The sequence below is a fragment of the Nematolebias whitei genome, chromosome 14, assembly GCF_014905685.2.
Source record: "Nematolebias whitei isolate Nwh7 chromosome 14, NemWhi1, whole genome shotgun sequence".
NCBI lineage: Eukaryota > Metazoa > Chordata > Actinopteri > Cyprinodontiformes > Rivulidae > Nematolebias > Nematolebias whitei.
The window spans coordinates 4,452,470-4,469,671 of NC_056511.1; the positions used below are offsets into that span (position 1 = coordinate 4,452,470).

A 17,202-nucleotide genomic window follows, 5' to 3' on the forward strand; every position below is an offset into this window, starting at 1 on the left:
AACAGTTGAGTTAAATAGTATTTTAAACATTTTAATAAACTAAAGTACACAAACTTGGTATATGGTTTAATTGTTGTGTTTTTTTGGCATTGCAGTTGTTGTGGTTGGTGTTGTAGTTGTTGAAGAGGCTGTAGTGGATGTTGTAGTGGTTGGTGTTGTTGACACTGTTGATGTGGTGGTGAGTGTTGCAATTGTAGTGGTTGGCACTGTGCTTATGGTGGTTGGTGTTGTAGTTGTGATGGTTGAAGTGTCATTTGTGGTTGCCATTAGAGTTGTTGATGTGATGGTTTGTGTGGTTGTGGTGGTTGACATTGTAGTGGTTGGTGTTGTGATTATACGAGTTGCTGTTGCAGTTGTGGTGGTTGTAGCTGGCATTGTCGTTGTAGTGGTTGTTGTGGTGATCAGTGTGGTGTTTGGTGTAGTGGTTGTAGTAGTTGACATTGGTGTTGTTGACGTGGTGATTGGTATCTTGGTTGTAGTGGATGGTGTTATGATTAATGTGGTGCATGTAGTTATTGGCATTGTGGTAATGGGGTTTGGCATTGTGTTGTTTGTAGTGGTTTGTGTTGTAGTGGTTATAGTGGATGGTGTTGTGGTTGTAGTGGTTTGCATTGTGGTAGATGTAGTGATTTGTAATCTAGTTGTGGTAGTTGGTTTGGTCGTCAAAGATGTTGTGGTTGTGGTAGTTTGTTTAGTGGTTGTGTTTTTTTGGCATTGTGGGAGTTGTAGTGGTTTGTGTTGTAGCTGTGTTTGTTGAAGTGACTGTAGTGGATGTGTTGATACTGTTCATGTGGTGGTTGGTGAGGTAGTTGTAGTTGCTGGCATTGTGGTAGATGGTGTTGTAGTTGTGGTAGTTGGAGTGGTGGTTGAAGTTTCGGTAATGGATGTTGTGGTAGCTGTAGCGGATGGCAATGTGGTTGTAATGGTTGGTGTAGTGGTTGTAGTAGTTGGAACTGTTGTTGTTGACATGGTGGTTGCTATCTTAGTTGTAGTGGTTGGTGTTGTTAAGGTGGTGCTTGTAGTGGTTAGCGTTGTGGTAATGAAGTTTGGCATTGTGTTGGTTGTAGTGGATAGTGAGGTGGTTGGGGTGGTTTGCATTGTCGTAGTTGTAGTGGTTTGTGATCTAGTTGTGGTGATTGGTGTGGTAATCGGAATGTTTGAAGTGGTTGTTGTGGTGGTTTGTGTAGTGGTTGTGGTAGGTGGTTTAATGGTTGGTGTTTTTGGCATTGTAGTGGTTATAGTGGTTGGTGTTGTAGTTGTGGATGCTGAAGTGGCAGCAGTGGATGTTGTAGTGTTTGGCATTGTTGATACTGATGATGTAGCAGTGGTTGACATTGTTGATACTATTGATGTAGCGGTGGTTGTGACAATTGTAGTGGTTGACATTGTGGCTGTGGCAGTTGGCGTTGTAGGTTGGTGTTGTAGTTGTGGTGATTGGTGTGCTGGTTGAACTGTCGGTAGTGGTTGTTCTGGTTGTTCTGGTGGTTGTAGTAGCTGACATTGTGATTGTTGACGTGGTTTTTGGCGTTATGTTTGTGGTGGTTGGCATTGTGGTTGTTAGTGTGGTGGTTGACCTGGTGGTTGTGGTGGGTGGTGTTGCTGCTGTAGTAGTTGGAGTAGTGGTTTTCATAATTGGCATTGTGGTGGGTAGTGTTGTGGTTGTAGTGATTTGTGCTGCAGTTGTAGTGTTGTGGTTGTTGTCATTGTGGTGGTTGGCCTTGTGGTTGTGGTGGTTCTAGTGGTGGTTGTGGTAGTTGGTGATGTGGTTGGTGTTGTGCTTGTTGGTGCTGCAATTGTGGTGGTTGTACTGGTAGTCTTTGTAGTGGTTTGTGCTGCAGTTGTAGTTAGTGGACTGTTGCACAAATTGGTTGTACAGCAACTTGGTCCAGTGGTGATGAAACCAACATTTTGCAAGAATGGTAAGCTAATAAGCCTTTGAGCAACTAAACATGTATTTGGACTCATGCAAACACCAGAAATATTTTGGATCCAGTTGTCACTGTAGGTATTAAATCAGAATATTATTGTATAAATTGTGTTCTTCTTAACAAGCGAACAAACAAAAAACAAAAACAGTTTAATCAGTCTTGGCATTTATTGCTATCTCTTACTCGTTTCAGCTGCTGAATATAATAAAATAAGAGAAATGAAGGGGGAGGGACATGACACACGTTCCTCCTTCAGTGCTTTGTAAAGGGTTAAAGTCAAAGTTTTCCTTTTAAAATCTTTAGCTTATTAAATTTTCTGGTCCAATATATTTTCATTTATTCTTTATTTTACATATAGCATATACATATTAAAATGTGTGGTTTCTTTTTCTTTTGTATGCAACAGGAAAAACAATTTTGAATGTCATCAAAAAAGTGATACTGTACACAAATAAATATGAAACTCACCAGTTGCTGAGATGCGGCTGCTCTCAGTTCCTGAACATTAAAGTGCACTGAGAAGTGGCAGTGTTACAATAATTACACTGCAAGCTGTCAGATGCCTGAAGGCCAGGAACTAAAACACTAAACCCCCACAAAAAAGAGTTTTAAACTTAACAGAAAAAAGCAGTAGATCAGGATTTTTAGAATATTTTTAAATATTGAAACTTACAAGGTAGTGTTTGTGAGTTGCAGCTGTCGGTGTTGCAGCACGGAGCAGACGTAATTACACTTGAGTCTCCCAAGTTTACAGAAAAAGTCTGTCTTCCTGTGCTTGGACAAAGCTGACGACGAGCAGTTTTTAAAATCAATTCAATCAAAAACTTTATTTCAGACGCACATGGTTCAAAGTAAACAAAAACAGGCACACAAAAAAGATAGCAACAACAAGAAGACACAATAAAAACAATGTTCATCCATTGCCATATAAATTAAGGCACCAGTGATCCACAGACTAGAAAATAACCTAACCGAGCTTTGTACGGGGTTGGCCAGAGTATGAATGATGATATTTACAGAGTCTGTTAGGCTACACATACATCTGTACATAAGGTTTCGACGCACAACAGCACAAGTTAAAAGATTTTGTGTTCCTGTAGTTCCAGATGAAGTGGCTGCAGAGTCAAAGAGCAGTTTGTTCATGTTTACAGAGAACACTGAACATCACTGTGAGCAATTTTCAGCAGTAAATAAAAGGAATATTAGATAAAATACCTTGAATGGAAGCTGCTATACACATTGTCTCTGCGCTACAAGTCACTGCTAGTGTCGCTGAACATGACTGATCCATGCAGCTTAACCACTGTAGTGCTCCAGCTGAACATCAGAACAAAAAATAAATTAAAAAATGACTTTTACAATTTATAATGGTAAAGAACCTGTTACAAAATGGTAAAAAATAAGAATGATTTTTAGTTATTCATGCAACCTTTATATATACAGGTAGTCTCATTGAGTCATGAGGACTCATGACATATAAAGTACAGACAACAATAATTCAACAAAAAGCAACTAAAATCAGTTAAAAGACGTTATGAACAGTCAAATCAAGATGCCATATAAACAAGGTAAAATACTAAAACAAGAACATATTTGCTTTGATATTTCTATTGACATGTTAGAAACATGATGTGACATTTCTTTTCAAAACATTCATATTTTTAAAAAATTGCTACACAAATACAAAAAATAATTTATGCATTTTTCTTTAGTCATTTTTTAATTTCTGAACACAATTTTAAAAATAATTACAAATCCGGCTCACTTGTGACCACAAGTATTGTAATATTTAGACAAGACATATTTTTTTTTACTTCCTTCTTACTATATACTGTAACTATTTATATAAAGAAAAGATGAGTAGAGTTACCTGTGTTGACAAGCACCCAGATGAGTCAGGATTGATCTGGTTCATTGTGTTTCGTTGAGTTTTGCAGTTCTTTTGCTTCTTTTGAATTCTGCATCTAATCTTTTTCTGCCATGCAATAATTTTATATTAGGTGAGGTGGTGGTCTGGGTGTACTCACATATTTTTAGCATCACAATTGAAAAACCTGCCTCTTTTGTCAGTTGTCCTACCAAACATTTTTTTCCTCTGACATATAATTAGGTTTGACAGTTTACTGAAGCAATATTTGTGTGCTCTCACGCAGCTTCTTCAAAACCGACTTTCCAAAAAGAGGATTGCAGTGTGTTTGAGTGTGGCGTCTTTCTTGGTCCTTCTCTCTGAGGAAAACAGAAACCAGCCTGACTAACTTGCCTGATTTTTTGTTTTGTTTGTTTGTTCTCAGTACAACCGGTTATTTTAAAAGTGTACTTCAGAAAATCAAAAGATAAACGGGAGGTTCTCAGCACAGGTGGGTACAAAACATGAAGGTGGGCACTATGTGGCGAAGGTCGATAACTAAACAATATGCATAGTCAAAAATACAATTTTAATAGTCGTGCACCTAAAAATAAATTGTAGTTTTCAGAAACTGGCCACTTGATATGTTGACAAATGACTTGTTGGTTACTTGGTTGCAAACATTTTGAGACTGCAACCGAAAGATGACAGACACACTAATTAGAGGAGAACGAATAACAGATGCCAGGAGCTACCATACCAGACAGGACCCAAGATGCAGGCTGTGGGGAAAAGCCCCGGAGACAGTCCAACACATATTAGCAAGATGTAATATGCAGACAGGCAATGCATGCATGGAACAGTAACCAATGGATGGAATAATATGCAGGGGCATCTGTGCAGAGTGTTACAACCCCCTCAAAACAGCAAAGGTTAATTTCATGCACTAGGTGTAACAAAATAAACTAGTAACCATTAAGCAGTTGATGTCAGTAGAACGAAAAGTTTATTTTACAATTTAGGAAAGAAATATCAAACACAAACGCAAAATAATAGAACAACAAATCAACCCAGGGAAGCTTTAAGCTTCAGGGACTCCGAGGCCAAAATAATAAAACAAAACACCCCCTTTTAACAATAAAAATAAAATACCACTAGTTAGAAGTAAAGGTTGAGCTCCCTGGCTATCCACAAAACAGGAGAAAAAGGTCTGGAGCAAAAATGGCAGAGAACCCCTACCAGCTTCCACTGTGAACACAAAACATTTTTCTTTCCAGCTGTTCACTCGTAAATTGCTCACACACTATTACAACAACCTGCCCAAAAGTGTACACCACACAGACAAGATCACTGCAGATCAAGGTCCAGCAAAAGGGGCCTGACACCTCTGAGAGGAGCTCTTTATGGAGTGGTTGACGAGCTGCATCACATCTCACCTGTGGCAGCCAGGTAGCTCTGAAAACACAAGAAGAAAGAGCTCTCTCATGAAGAGAGCCCCTAGAGGTCAGTGACAGCAACAGAGAGCATGGACTTACTCAAAGTCAAAGTTTCTTTTTTTGTCATACACACCACATGTGGTACATGTGATGGAAAGAAATCGTGTACACAGGGTCCCAGTTACATCCAACAAAAGTATAAAATGTAAAAGAAAAACAGTAATAAGGTCTAAGATATGAACTAAAAAAATTTTAAACTAAAAATACGCTAAGCACTAGTAGTACAAAAACAAAGGGGGCGGAAAGAAAGTGCTGTGTTGCCATCATTGTATGTTTCTATGCAATGATGAACTTAATGATCTGCCTTTAACCCATCACACCTGAGACATACCCAGGTGGAGCAGTGGGCAGCTATGTAGGCATCCGGGGAGCATATAGGGAATGGGTGTCTTGCTCAAGGACACCACGGCATTTGGGCATGGCGGGGGTTGAACGGCAACGTTGGCTGCCCTACTTCTACACCATCTCAGCCCCCCTGCACTCTAGGGGCACGGTGGCGCACAGGTTAGAGAAGGTGGGCCTGTGATCGGATGGCCGCCACTCCCCAAACTAACATTAAAATGTGGGTGGAAAAGGTGAAGCACCCACACCTTTCTCCACCCTCATTTGCCCCACTCTAGGCCCTTGAGCAAGGCCCTTAACCCCCCCACCATCTGCTCCCAAAAAACAGGTCTCTCTTGAAAATGAGTCATGACCCATTGAGACTACGTGTATAAATAAAGGTTAAAAAATAAATAAATAATATTCCAGAGTCCATCGAAACTCTTCAGAGAGTTGAGAGTTCAAACAAAGTTTCTTTGTGTGACACTTTCAGTTCGTCTGCTTCCCCATCCTGATGTGGTCGTCTGATGTCCGTCTCCTTTATTCCTGAGCAAATTAACATGTTTGCTCAGTTACAATTTTTGTTAGTAGCAAAGTAAAAGTTTCAAGTAACTACTGAAGATGAAGTTGTTTTATTCACTACGAGACGTTTTCCTCTCAAAGTGTAAGCCGGCTGACAGTTGCTGATCACCCTCACACCTTCTCATCAGCTACACCAACCACTGAAGCAGTCAGTGACCTTCTGCTCCCTTGGGCAGTGCCTGGTCTGGCTAGTAAAGATGAGTGCACCCAGCCCTCAAACTGATGGACTTTTTTGGTTTTGAACCAGTTTGGCATGACTGTTGACGAGGAAGATTGCCGGCAACAGAGGAGGGGGCGTGCCAAAAACACCATCTTAGCACCAACATAACTGGTTTGTTCCACTTTGGGGTAAGCTGTTTGGGGGAAGAATCAGTTTTGTGTTGTGTGTTTCCTTGACTGATGAAGACTTCTGGATGGAAGGTGAAACGTTTCAGAAAAAAAAAGAAACTGTCCAGATGACCTGACTGAAAAATGTAGGATTGTATACCTGGACTACTGAGCACGGACTTTTTTTTTTTTTGACCCGGCAAAAAGCCGAGACCTGGTGACATGATGCAACGTTGGGTCTGATTAGGCCATTTTAGCTGATGCAACTTGGTAAATCATGTCCTGCTTGCAGTGATAATAAATGACTTGATCTGGTCACATTAAATTACTTCTATCAACCAAAATCCAAAGTAAGCTATTTATCAAATATTTAAACTTTGTTTGAATTTGTGTGTGTATAAAAGCTAAAATAATTCCTGCTCAAATAATAAATTTTGCCTTAGATAAAAGAGAATTAATCCACGGCTAATTAATTATTGCTTAGATTGTTCATTATTGTTTAACTACTTTTCAAACTAGTTATTCTCCAAATTATTATCCATTATCATTTGTGTTGTTGAATTTGCTTATTGTTGTTGATGATTCTTAGTTTGATTAATTATTTTGGTAATAAAACTTAAAAGATAATTTTAGCCTCCTCCTTTGGATGAATGAACTCCCTGTAATTAACAGATTCTAGTGACTTAATTATGATTATTAAAGGATAAATACATTTATTAAATTGTTGCTGGTTAGACCAGCTGGTGCCCCACTTTAACGAGTGTAAAACAAATAATAAAAGTGTAGTAAAGTGAGCAGCAAGTGTCGCCCTTCTTCCTCCATTCACTCAGATATGCTGCACGTAACAAGACAAATTGCTTGAATGGAAGGTTTAATCCACAGTCACTGAGCCGCATGACACATGCGCTGTGGATCTGTGCAGGCGTGGCTCTGCAGGGTTCCATCTGCCATCACAACTAATAGGAAATAAAAAATTGACAATATTTTAAACATGTGATGTGATTAAGTTATAAAAAGTGAAAAATACAAACACTTTGTATTTTTCATCTATACAAAAATTATGCTATTTCTAAAACTTCAACATTCAAACTATAAAATATTTATCTTTTTGTTTCTTTTTCTCAATAGTTTGAAAATACAGTGTTAAGAGGAGGTTCAGTAATTGTTTGGTTTCTAAAAAAAATCTCAGACTTTCAGAGGGTTCTCAGAAAATCTTGGTAAAAATAATTTTACGTTTGAAACGAGTTTCTTTGTGATGACATGTTTGGACATTAACTACACCTATAAACTTTAAAACAACAAACTGTCTCGTATGTTATCTGTTATTATTTCTATACTGCGGAGTATGCAGGCGACTCACTAAAGAAGACAAACAATGACGTTATTTTATTCAAATTTATTTAGGGTTTAAAAATTATTTCTAGTTGAAATCAGTTTAGATTAAGCCGGAAGCATTTTGTGAAAGAAATCCAATTTTGTAATCAAGAATAATTGCCACCCTTTTAATGATGCTGTTGTGATTGTTATATTCTTGTTTGGATTATTAGGCTATAAGTGCCATAGTGTTCAGTAAGTGCTGACAATAAACACATGTTCTTATATAAATAAACAATAAATGAAAATTTAGTTATTCACAACAAATGTTCCGGAAGTCCTTCCTCCCTGTGGCTATCAAACTTTTCAACGCCTCCCCACCTTTCTGCACGTAAGACAATAAAATGAATCATGTGCTACAATAAACTCTTTAATATTTCTGACTGCACCTGACCTGTTTAGAACTTAATTGTTGGTATTTTTATATTCTCTGTTATTTTTGTTTTTTATATATCTTGTGTGATTCTTGTGTATGTTCCTTTGTACTGAAACTCTGGCACAACAATTTCCTGTGAGATCAATAAAGTTCTATCTTGTCTTAGATTAAAAAAAAAAACAAACAAAAAACATTCATACTTTTGGATTTTCAAACTGAAGTGACACTCTTATTTAACATTATTATTTATTTTTCCAAATGTTTTTAGATTCTTCAGAAGGTTAATCTTTTTCTCTAAAATTTTATCATAATAAAAGTTCTAAACTTTTGAATTAAACAACTTAATGTGTGCATCTACACTCAAGACACCTTTGAATCCAAATGTGCCTTTAGAAAGTGTTTTACTCCAATAAATGCAGTGATCTGCAGTGGTGAGCGCTGGATGGGAGTTGTAGAAAACAAACAAACAAAAAATGGATACACAAACAATCAGGTGTAGAATTAATCAAATTCATTACAAAGCTTTGGAGAAAACAGCCAGAGAGTTACATTAGAAAACTTATTCATGACTTTTCCTGTCTGAGTTTCTGAACTGTTCTGGGTTTCTGAAGAAAAGTTGTTGGTTTTTAGGAACCTCCTTATTACATCCTGATGCTGCTCAATAGGAAAATCCAACAAAGTTGAGTCAGGTCCTCTGGATGGATTCTTCTTCTTGAAACATTTAGTCTTGTATCCAAAAGACTTCTTCAGTCTGAGGAGCTGGAACAAACTCAGTCTTGTAAATAGCCCCTTCTCATAGTGGATCAACCAGTTTGCTGATGACATCCAGAACTGTTCACGAGATAAAGGAGGACCATCAGCCTAAAAATTAGTAGTAAGTGCCGTTAGGGCCGCTTGTTATTCACAGACGGCTGAGTGATACTAGCAATAACAACATTGTAAGATGGGACAGTTGGACATGGAGGCCTCTGCATGTTCATTTATTCATCTTCATTCATTCCTCTGAATAGCAAGAAACCATCAGGGCACTATAACAACCAATTGTTAAGCTGATGAACAACAAAAAAAGATCAAATTGTGTCATCTGGACTAGCTTCTCTAAGTGAGAAACGTTTTGCCCCCATCCAGAGGACTTCCTCAGTCTACGGTCTGCCAAACAGATCTGTCCCATTGGTAGCCATAAGCCATAAGGTCCCATAGTTAGGTTGATGGTCCTTCTTTATCATGTGAACAGCTAGTTCTGGCTGTCTCCAGCAAACTGGTTGATCCACTATGAGAAGGTGCCATTTATAAGACCGAGTTTATTACAGCTCCTCGGCCTGACGAAGTCTTTTGGATAAAAGATGAAACGTTTCAACAAGAAGAATCCGTCCAGAGGACCTGACTTAAATTTGTTAGACTCCTTATTACAGTTATCCCAGCTCCCCTTCGCCCTGCCCAACCATGATCATATCAGTTGCAGACAGAAATGCTGAGAAGTCACGGAAAACAAACACTTCTCAAGGATTCCCGGGAAACAAATATCAACAAAATAAATGGATGACAAACCATGAATTCTTCTGTCTTCTTCAAGCTAATTACATAAAAATGATCATGTTATCAAAAATGAGAACATCATTCTGACAATTCATGATGACTTGTTATTATTAAGGTTATTAATATAGTAAAATTATATTGAATGGAAGCAGATCCATAATCAAACCAGAGAAAAGCTCAGCTTCATGTTCAGGCAAATTCTCCAGAGTTTCTCTACGTTGTTTACATTTCACAGCCGACCTCCCCGACTGGGTGTGATCACTTGATTTCAGCGTCACGCTTCAACAATTTCCCTCCTATAACTGTCAGAGCATCCCGACAACAAACCAACACACCCAAACATACTTTACAACAAACCTTAAGATATAATTAAATAGAATGATTAGCACAATCACAGCACATCCAGAACCAGCATGCCAGAATGTTGCTGGTATTGTTCCATCTTTGCTTCAGCTCTGGTTCTTCCCTCTGGGTGACACTAGAAACCAACATGATGAGCAGCACACATCAGCTTTCAATCAGTTAATTTAGTTGATTTGGTTTTTTGGAGGCTGTTTTATACTGTTAAGATTTGTGTCAGAAGGATTTCAAAAGTTCTGAAAAAAGGTTCAGTTCTTCAGTCATGAAGAAAAAGTTTTTTTCATCCAATATTTCAGATCACGTAAACAAATTAAATAAACCAGTTTTACCGCTTTTATTCTTGTTTAAAGAACAAATGCAGTTTGACCAGAAAAAAAAAAACGAACCACGTGTTTTGTTTTTTCCATTTTTCTTTCACGATAATAATTTCATAGTTGTTCAGTAATTTTTTATCAAATAATTCTGGTAATAAAAAAATATTTTCCACAAATAATGTTCAGTTTGTTCATATATAAATTAAAAAGGTAGCCTCTTTGAATTCAGTAAGTGAATTCAGTCAGTAAGGCAGTTATAAATTAATTTAGATTGAACAAAAACTATTTGACGCCATTTAACTTTTTGTTGTTGTTGTTGAAGGACATTTTTAATTTGATCAGAGCAGCATGAACTTTCTGTTAATTCCTGAATTGTTCTTTTAATGAAGAATGCATTTCATGTTAATTTGCATTTTCTTATCAGCATAATCAAAACTCACACAACACAAATGAATATTTTGCTAATGCTAACAGCTGTAAGGGCTAAAGAGTTAAAGAAATGCAAGATCACTTTCTTCTCTCTTACATGGGATTTAGGGGGAAACAAAAAAAAAGTTTAGGACAAACCAGAAATGCACAGAGTTAATGGAAATCACAGAAAACAAGTCAGATCCAACCAGTTTCTCTGTGCAGCTCAGCAAATATACAAAAATAATCTAAAGCAAATTTAGAGAAAAACAAACAGATCAAACAACAGATCAAAGTCCTGTCAAGCTATTTATACATATTAAAAAGAAAGAAATAAAAGTTAAAATTGTTCAGTTTAATATCTAATCATCAAACAACTGGGGAAAAAAAACTATAAAACAAGAAGGAAAAATTAAATAGAAATAAATAAATTAACCTTCCAAATGTTTTTCATCTCAACTGGCAGGAGGATTTTGAATCAGGAATGCAAATTTGATACAACGTGCTTAAAAAAATTACAAAAACTTTCATTAATTAAACGGAATGCTGATGAAGCATTTTACTATTTTAATCTAGATTAGAAGGATTACAAGAAGCATGTAAGAACAGGTCTCTCTTGTAAGTGAGTCCCCGAGGCTCAGTGGGGTTAAGCTGTATAAAAAAAGGTTGAATGAATTAATGAATGAAAAAAGAACCTCGTGTCACGGTGGCTTAATTGGTAGAGCTGTTGCCTCTCAGTGAGAAGGTTGCCGGTTCAAATCCCAGACATGGGCCTTTCTGGGTGGAGTTTGCATGTTCTCTCCGTGCTGCATGGGTTTTCGCTGGGTACTCTGGTTTCCTCCCACAGACAAAAAACATGCATGTTAGACTGACTGGTAACTCTAAATTGTCCCGAGGTGAGAGAGAACGAGAGAGAGAGTGAATGGTTGTTTGTCTCGTTTGTCTTTATGTGTCCCTGTGATGGACTGGAGACCTGTCCAGGGTGAGACAGACACCAGCAGCACCCCCCCCCCCCCCCCCCCCGAAAGGAAAATACAGGTAAAGATGATGGATGGATAATAAACCTATCAAAACACTAAGGATCCAAAAGAAACCCACAAGAACACAGATCCTGACAGTTTTAGTAGAGCTGAATCAAATTTCCATAAAAAACATTTATGCACTTCTTTGTCATTTTTACTGTATTATGTATTTATCTTATTACTTGGTTTTCTTATTTTTGTTTGCCTTTTTAATCAGTTTTTGTACTGATCATTTTATGAAGTGTTTCACTGAATAAAATGTGTAGTACAGTATTAAATTTTCTACACACTTCTCTCCTTGGTTAACTTGGTAAATGTGGTTTACTTTGGCATTTGTTCATTTATTTATCTTTACCTTCTCATCTAGTGATCCTTTGTTTCCATTTCACATTCCTCTGTCTGTATTTTTTATATTGCATTGTGTAAATATTCCTCTGTGTGTGGAAAAAAAGTCAAGCAGGTTTATTTCAGAATGTGTCAAACAGGAGGAGTCTACACCTTTGCAGCACAAACTGCATCAGCTGGTGTCATTAAAACATAAAAGAACGTCTGTTTCTTTAAGAATGCACCACACACACCCACGGCTTGAAATTGTAGTCATCCTTTGCTAATAACACTTTAAGCTCCATTTCAGTATTTGATTCGTAACGCAAGTATTGGTATTTCCAAACTTCTGCAGGTACACCCATCTGGTGCAACAGGTCCGAGCAGTTTCTTTTACATCAGTTCACTGCTGTCTTCTCTGCACAGTCTAAATATGAATTTCTACAACAAACATAAAAAGTGCAAAAGTGACAAGAGATTTTCTTTTTTTTTTTTTTACAGATTCAGTATCCTCAAACACTTGAGGAACAATCACCATGAATGCCCAAACCCCTTCACGATGGCATGTCTATAAAAGTTAGTGCTGTTGGTGGTTTTTAGGTTAAAGATTGTAAAAGATGAATAGATCATGGATCGAAAAACAAATAAAAGGAGCGTTTTAATCACCCAATTAAAGCTTCAACCTCTGCAAATGTAGGGGAAAAAAAACAATAGCTTTTAGAGATGGAATTTTATTTATCATATATAACATTATAATTGTCATTTTTGCTACACAAAGTAAATGGAGTATACTTATACATAGCACCTTTCTTTCTTATCAAGCGCTTTACATTACAGTCTGTGCCTCATTTACCCATTCATACAACACTCTGCTAGATCTATACAAAGACTAATCAGAACTTTAGATCATTCATACACGATGGGACACACATTGGAGGCAATGAGGGGTTCAGTGTCTTGCCCAGCATGTGACTGCTGGTGGAGTCGAACCCCCAACTCTCACAGTGGAGGACAACTCCTCTAACCACTCAGCCACAGCTGCCCTGAAAGTGTCCTTGTTAACTCAGTTTGGAGTTCTGAAACCCAAAGAGAATTGGGGGCTCAGGGGAGATTTTATTTACAGGTTTGGGCTGGAAGCGGGAACAGCTGGATCTGCAAGAGAATGGAGATGGTATCTGATTTTCATAGAAGATGTTGTAGTTAGAACAAATGAAAATACTTACTGTGTCTTGTTAGGTGTAAATATAATTTCAGCTGAAACCTGGGCAGCACTGTGGCCTGATTGAAAACCGGCCTGGTACCTTTCTGGGTGGAGTGTGCATGTTCTCTCTGTGCATGTGTGGGTTTTCCCCAAGCAGTCAGGTTTCCTCCCACAGACCAAAAGCATGCATGTTTTGCATGATTGGTAACTCTAAAATGTTCCTAAGTGTGAGTGAGAGAGTGAATGTTTGTCTTGTTTGTCTCTGTGTCCCTGTGATGGACTGGAGACCTGTCCAGGGTGTCCCCCGCCTCTTGCACAGTGGCTGCTGGATATGGACACCAGTGACCCCCGTGACTCAAAAAGGAAGAAGCAGGTAAAAGATAATGGATTGATGGATGGGTTAATCTCATGTGGCCAGAGGAAATTAAAAACACACTAAACAAAACATAGGGATCAAAAGAGGTCAAGACTGTCTTGTCCAGGTGGCAATCACTTTTTATTTATGGGTGGCCACTGAAATAAAAATACCATAGCAATGAATAATTTTGCAACTCATTGCATACATTTAAATATTTATAAATTTACAACAAAACAACCAGATCTATGGAGGGAGCAGAATGTTCAAGATGCCAAGCAGAAGCCATGCCACATGAACAGTTTAGTAAGTTTCTGTATAGAGGTGTGGGCCAATTCTTGAAATGTTTGCTAACCTGGAGACCAACTGCAATAAACATTTTACTGCTGCAACACCAACATTTCTCCACCAAAGATTTTACTATTTGATTGTTTATTTATTTGAATAGTTTGATAATCAATTTTTTGCTTGTATTCTAGAATTGTGCCTCTCTAGGCATATTGGAGCAGCTCTGTTACTTTCATTCTGAGGTTTTGCTTTTGGAAACTTTAATTCCTCTTTTTCTGGATGTAAATCACATTTTTAGGATGTCTGTTTCCTCTGGTATCAGATGCTGTGCAGCTGGAAGGATTTTTACTGAAACCGTTTTAGTTTTGAACATTTGTTATGAAACGTAACCATGGCAACAAGACAGTTCTCTACAACCAGGAGCAGATGATTAACATCTCAAAAGCTCAAATAATATCTCAACTACAGCCCCAAATCTCAAATGAGTTGAAAGGATGTTCTGTGGACGCATTCTCATCTACCTGCCAGCTGTGCTCGAGTGCCTGAACACTGAGATCCTGGAACTAGCAGGAAACACGGCTCATGACAGCAGAAGGACAGGATCATCCCTCGGCACCTACAGTTGGCTGTCCGCAGCGACGAGGAGCTCGGCAGACTGCTGGGAGGAGTGGCCATCGCTCTGGGAGGAGTTCTGCCCAGCATTCAGGTGGTCCTACAGCCCGGGGGAATTGAGAGGCCAGCCGAGTCTGGGTGGACGGATCGAACGGCATCTGCAGCCAGTTTCTTAGGATCCACTGTGGGATGGACCTTTACAAGAGATCCTTCCTGACTACAGCCATCAGCATCTACAACATCTCCTAATGAAATGAGGATAACGAGTTACAACAACAAATAATTTCCCTTTGGGATTAATAAAGTATTTTTGAATCGAATTGTATGTTTTATGCATAAATATATCCATACTGTATTCTACACACTCACGTACTCCCCCCTCCCCCCACACTGTGGGGGATTATGCGGGCCTATGGGGTATCTGGGTTGCTTTTAAGGACTATGCAGTCCCTGTATACCCAAAGCATGCATTTTGTCTGCCTTTATGGCACAAAGTTGAGCTTTTTCTTTATGTTGATGATGTGATTCTGTTGATGCCTTTGGGCCAAGACCTTCAACCTGCACTTAGCTCCTCTAGGTCTGAGGCCATAGTGCTTGACCAGACATGGGCAGAATACCTTCCTCCAGGTTGAGGGGAAGTCTTTGACTCAAGAAGATGACCTTAAGTAATGTTACCGAATAATGGTAGAATGGAATGGGGGATGGATTGATGGATTACGGCCTCGTCTTCTGTAATAAGGGCATTGCTTCGATCAGTCACAGTGAAGAAAAAGTTGAGTTCAAAGGCAAATTTCTCAATATACTGGTTTGTCTACATTCCAAACCTCACTTATGGTCAAGAGGCTTGTATCATGACTGAAAGAATGTGATCCTTTGTAGGGTGGCCATGCTCAGCCTTAGAGATAGGGCAAGGAGCTCAGTCATCTTGGGGGGAGCTCAGAGTAGAGCTGCAGCTTCTTCACATCTAAAGGAGTGAGTTGAGGTCATTCGAGCATCTGATTAGGATGCCTCCTATGCCCCGGTTTAGTGGTTTTCTGTGAACGTCCCATTGGCAAGAGGCCCTGCTGGAGGGATGATGTACTGCCTTGAGATCCCCCAGAAGGATCTAGACAGTGTCGCTGGGGAGAGGGATGTTTGGGTTTCCCTCCTGAATCTGTTGTCTCTGTGACCAGACTATGGATAAGCAGTAGAAGATGGAGATGGAGTTAGCCACAAAGAGAACTGCCAAAGTGAGATAATTTATCTTGTTTTGAAAACAATACGAGGGAGACTTCTGTCATGTGTTTAAGGTGTTGTGCTTCACATCATCACAGCTGAGTTCTGCTTTATGCCATTTTTTTGTTCCATACTGCCTGCTTCATTTCTGAAAACACGTCTGTGCAGCACTTAGCTGCCTCCATCAGTGATTAACTTTTGTAACGTTCAGAAAGCTTGAACATTAGTGCCTGATATAATCTAAGTCCAAGTTGAACATTCTGTGGAAAATTTTTAAAATATAAAAAACAGGTATTGTGTAAAAAAACTGTTGGAGATGTCGAATTACCTGTTCAACCACATAAAGTTCAACTTTGACTTGTTTGAACTTTAAATGATGTGAGATATGTCTGAGTTAAGGAGCTTCAAAGAGGGCTGAGTTTTCTCACTTGCTGTTTATGTCGAAATTCTTTATATATGTTTTTTTAAATTATATCCATGTTGTATGATTTACAACATATACGTTTTGGTGGAATATGGAAAAAAAATACTGCTAATTAAAATTTATGAACAAACACAATATTATTAGCCAAATAGTAAAAAGTTTGCTTCATTGTTCATACATTGGAATTTGAAGGCACTAAGGACAAGCACTAATCAACTGACTGCAATACAAGTTCTCAGGCCAGCCCCTCTAAGTCAGAGTCAGAGTCAGAGATTCTTTATTGTCATTCGCACCTCATGTGGTACATGTGGTGGAGCGAAATTATGTACGCAGGGTCCCAGTTACATCCAACAATAAAATGTATAAGAAAAACAGTAATAAGATCTAAGATATGAACTAAGAAAAACATCAACTAAATATACACTAAGCACTCATAACATAAAACATTGAACATCACCACAAACATGAACATGAGTCTGTGAGCAGATGTGCACGCATGAACACATCAACAGTGAAACAGATCAGCAGCAACATGAAACAGATCAGCAGCAACATGAAACAGATCAGCAGCAACATGATATGGTTTTTCACAGTGATTATTCTGGCTAGAGATTCATGAGTCTAACAGCCTCAGGGTAGAAGCTGTTCCTCAGTCTAGTGGTTCTACACTTAATGCTCCTCAACCTCCTTCCTGAGGGGAGTGGGGCAAAAAGTGTGTGTGCTGGGTGAGTGGGGTCCTTCATGATGCAGGTGGCCCTCTTCCTGCATCTGGAGGTGTAGATGTCTGTGATGGTGGGGAGGCTGATTCCAACAGATTTCTGTGCAGCCTTCACCACTCTCTGCAAAGCTTTTCTTTCTGCAGCTGTGCAGCCTCCATGCCACACATTGATGCT

The 17,202-nt window shown here is 38.7% G+C and overlaps 2 protein-coding genes across 2 annotated transcripts in view; both read right to left on the bottom strand.

Moving 5' to 3' along the window:
* Positions 1-786: 786 nt before the first annotated feature.
* On the bottom strand, positions 787-1,386 carry LOC119420402 (integumentary mucin C.1-like). The gene has a single exon (XM_037687792.1). It carries the CDS (start codon positions 1,384-1,386, stop codon positions 787-789), a length of 600 nt encoding a protein of 199 aa, XP_037543720.1.
* A 3,546-nt stretch (positions 1,387-4,932) lies between these two features.
* The window catches only part of LOC119420786 (integumentary mucin C.1), a 25,849-nt gene continuing 13,579 nt past the window's right edge, over positions 4,933-17,202 (bottom strand). Inside the window, exons 7-8 of the mRNA XM_037688211.1 lie at positions 5,211-5,229; positions 4,933-4,958 (exon numbers count right to left, since the gene is read on the bottom strand). Coding sequence (XP_037544139.1) covers positions 4,933-4,958; positions 5,211-5,229 — 45 coding nt within the window. The remainder of the gene's footprint in view (positions 4,959-5,210; positions 5,230-17,202) is intronic.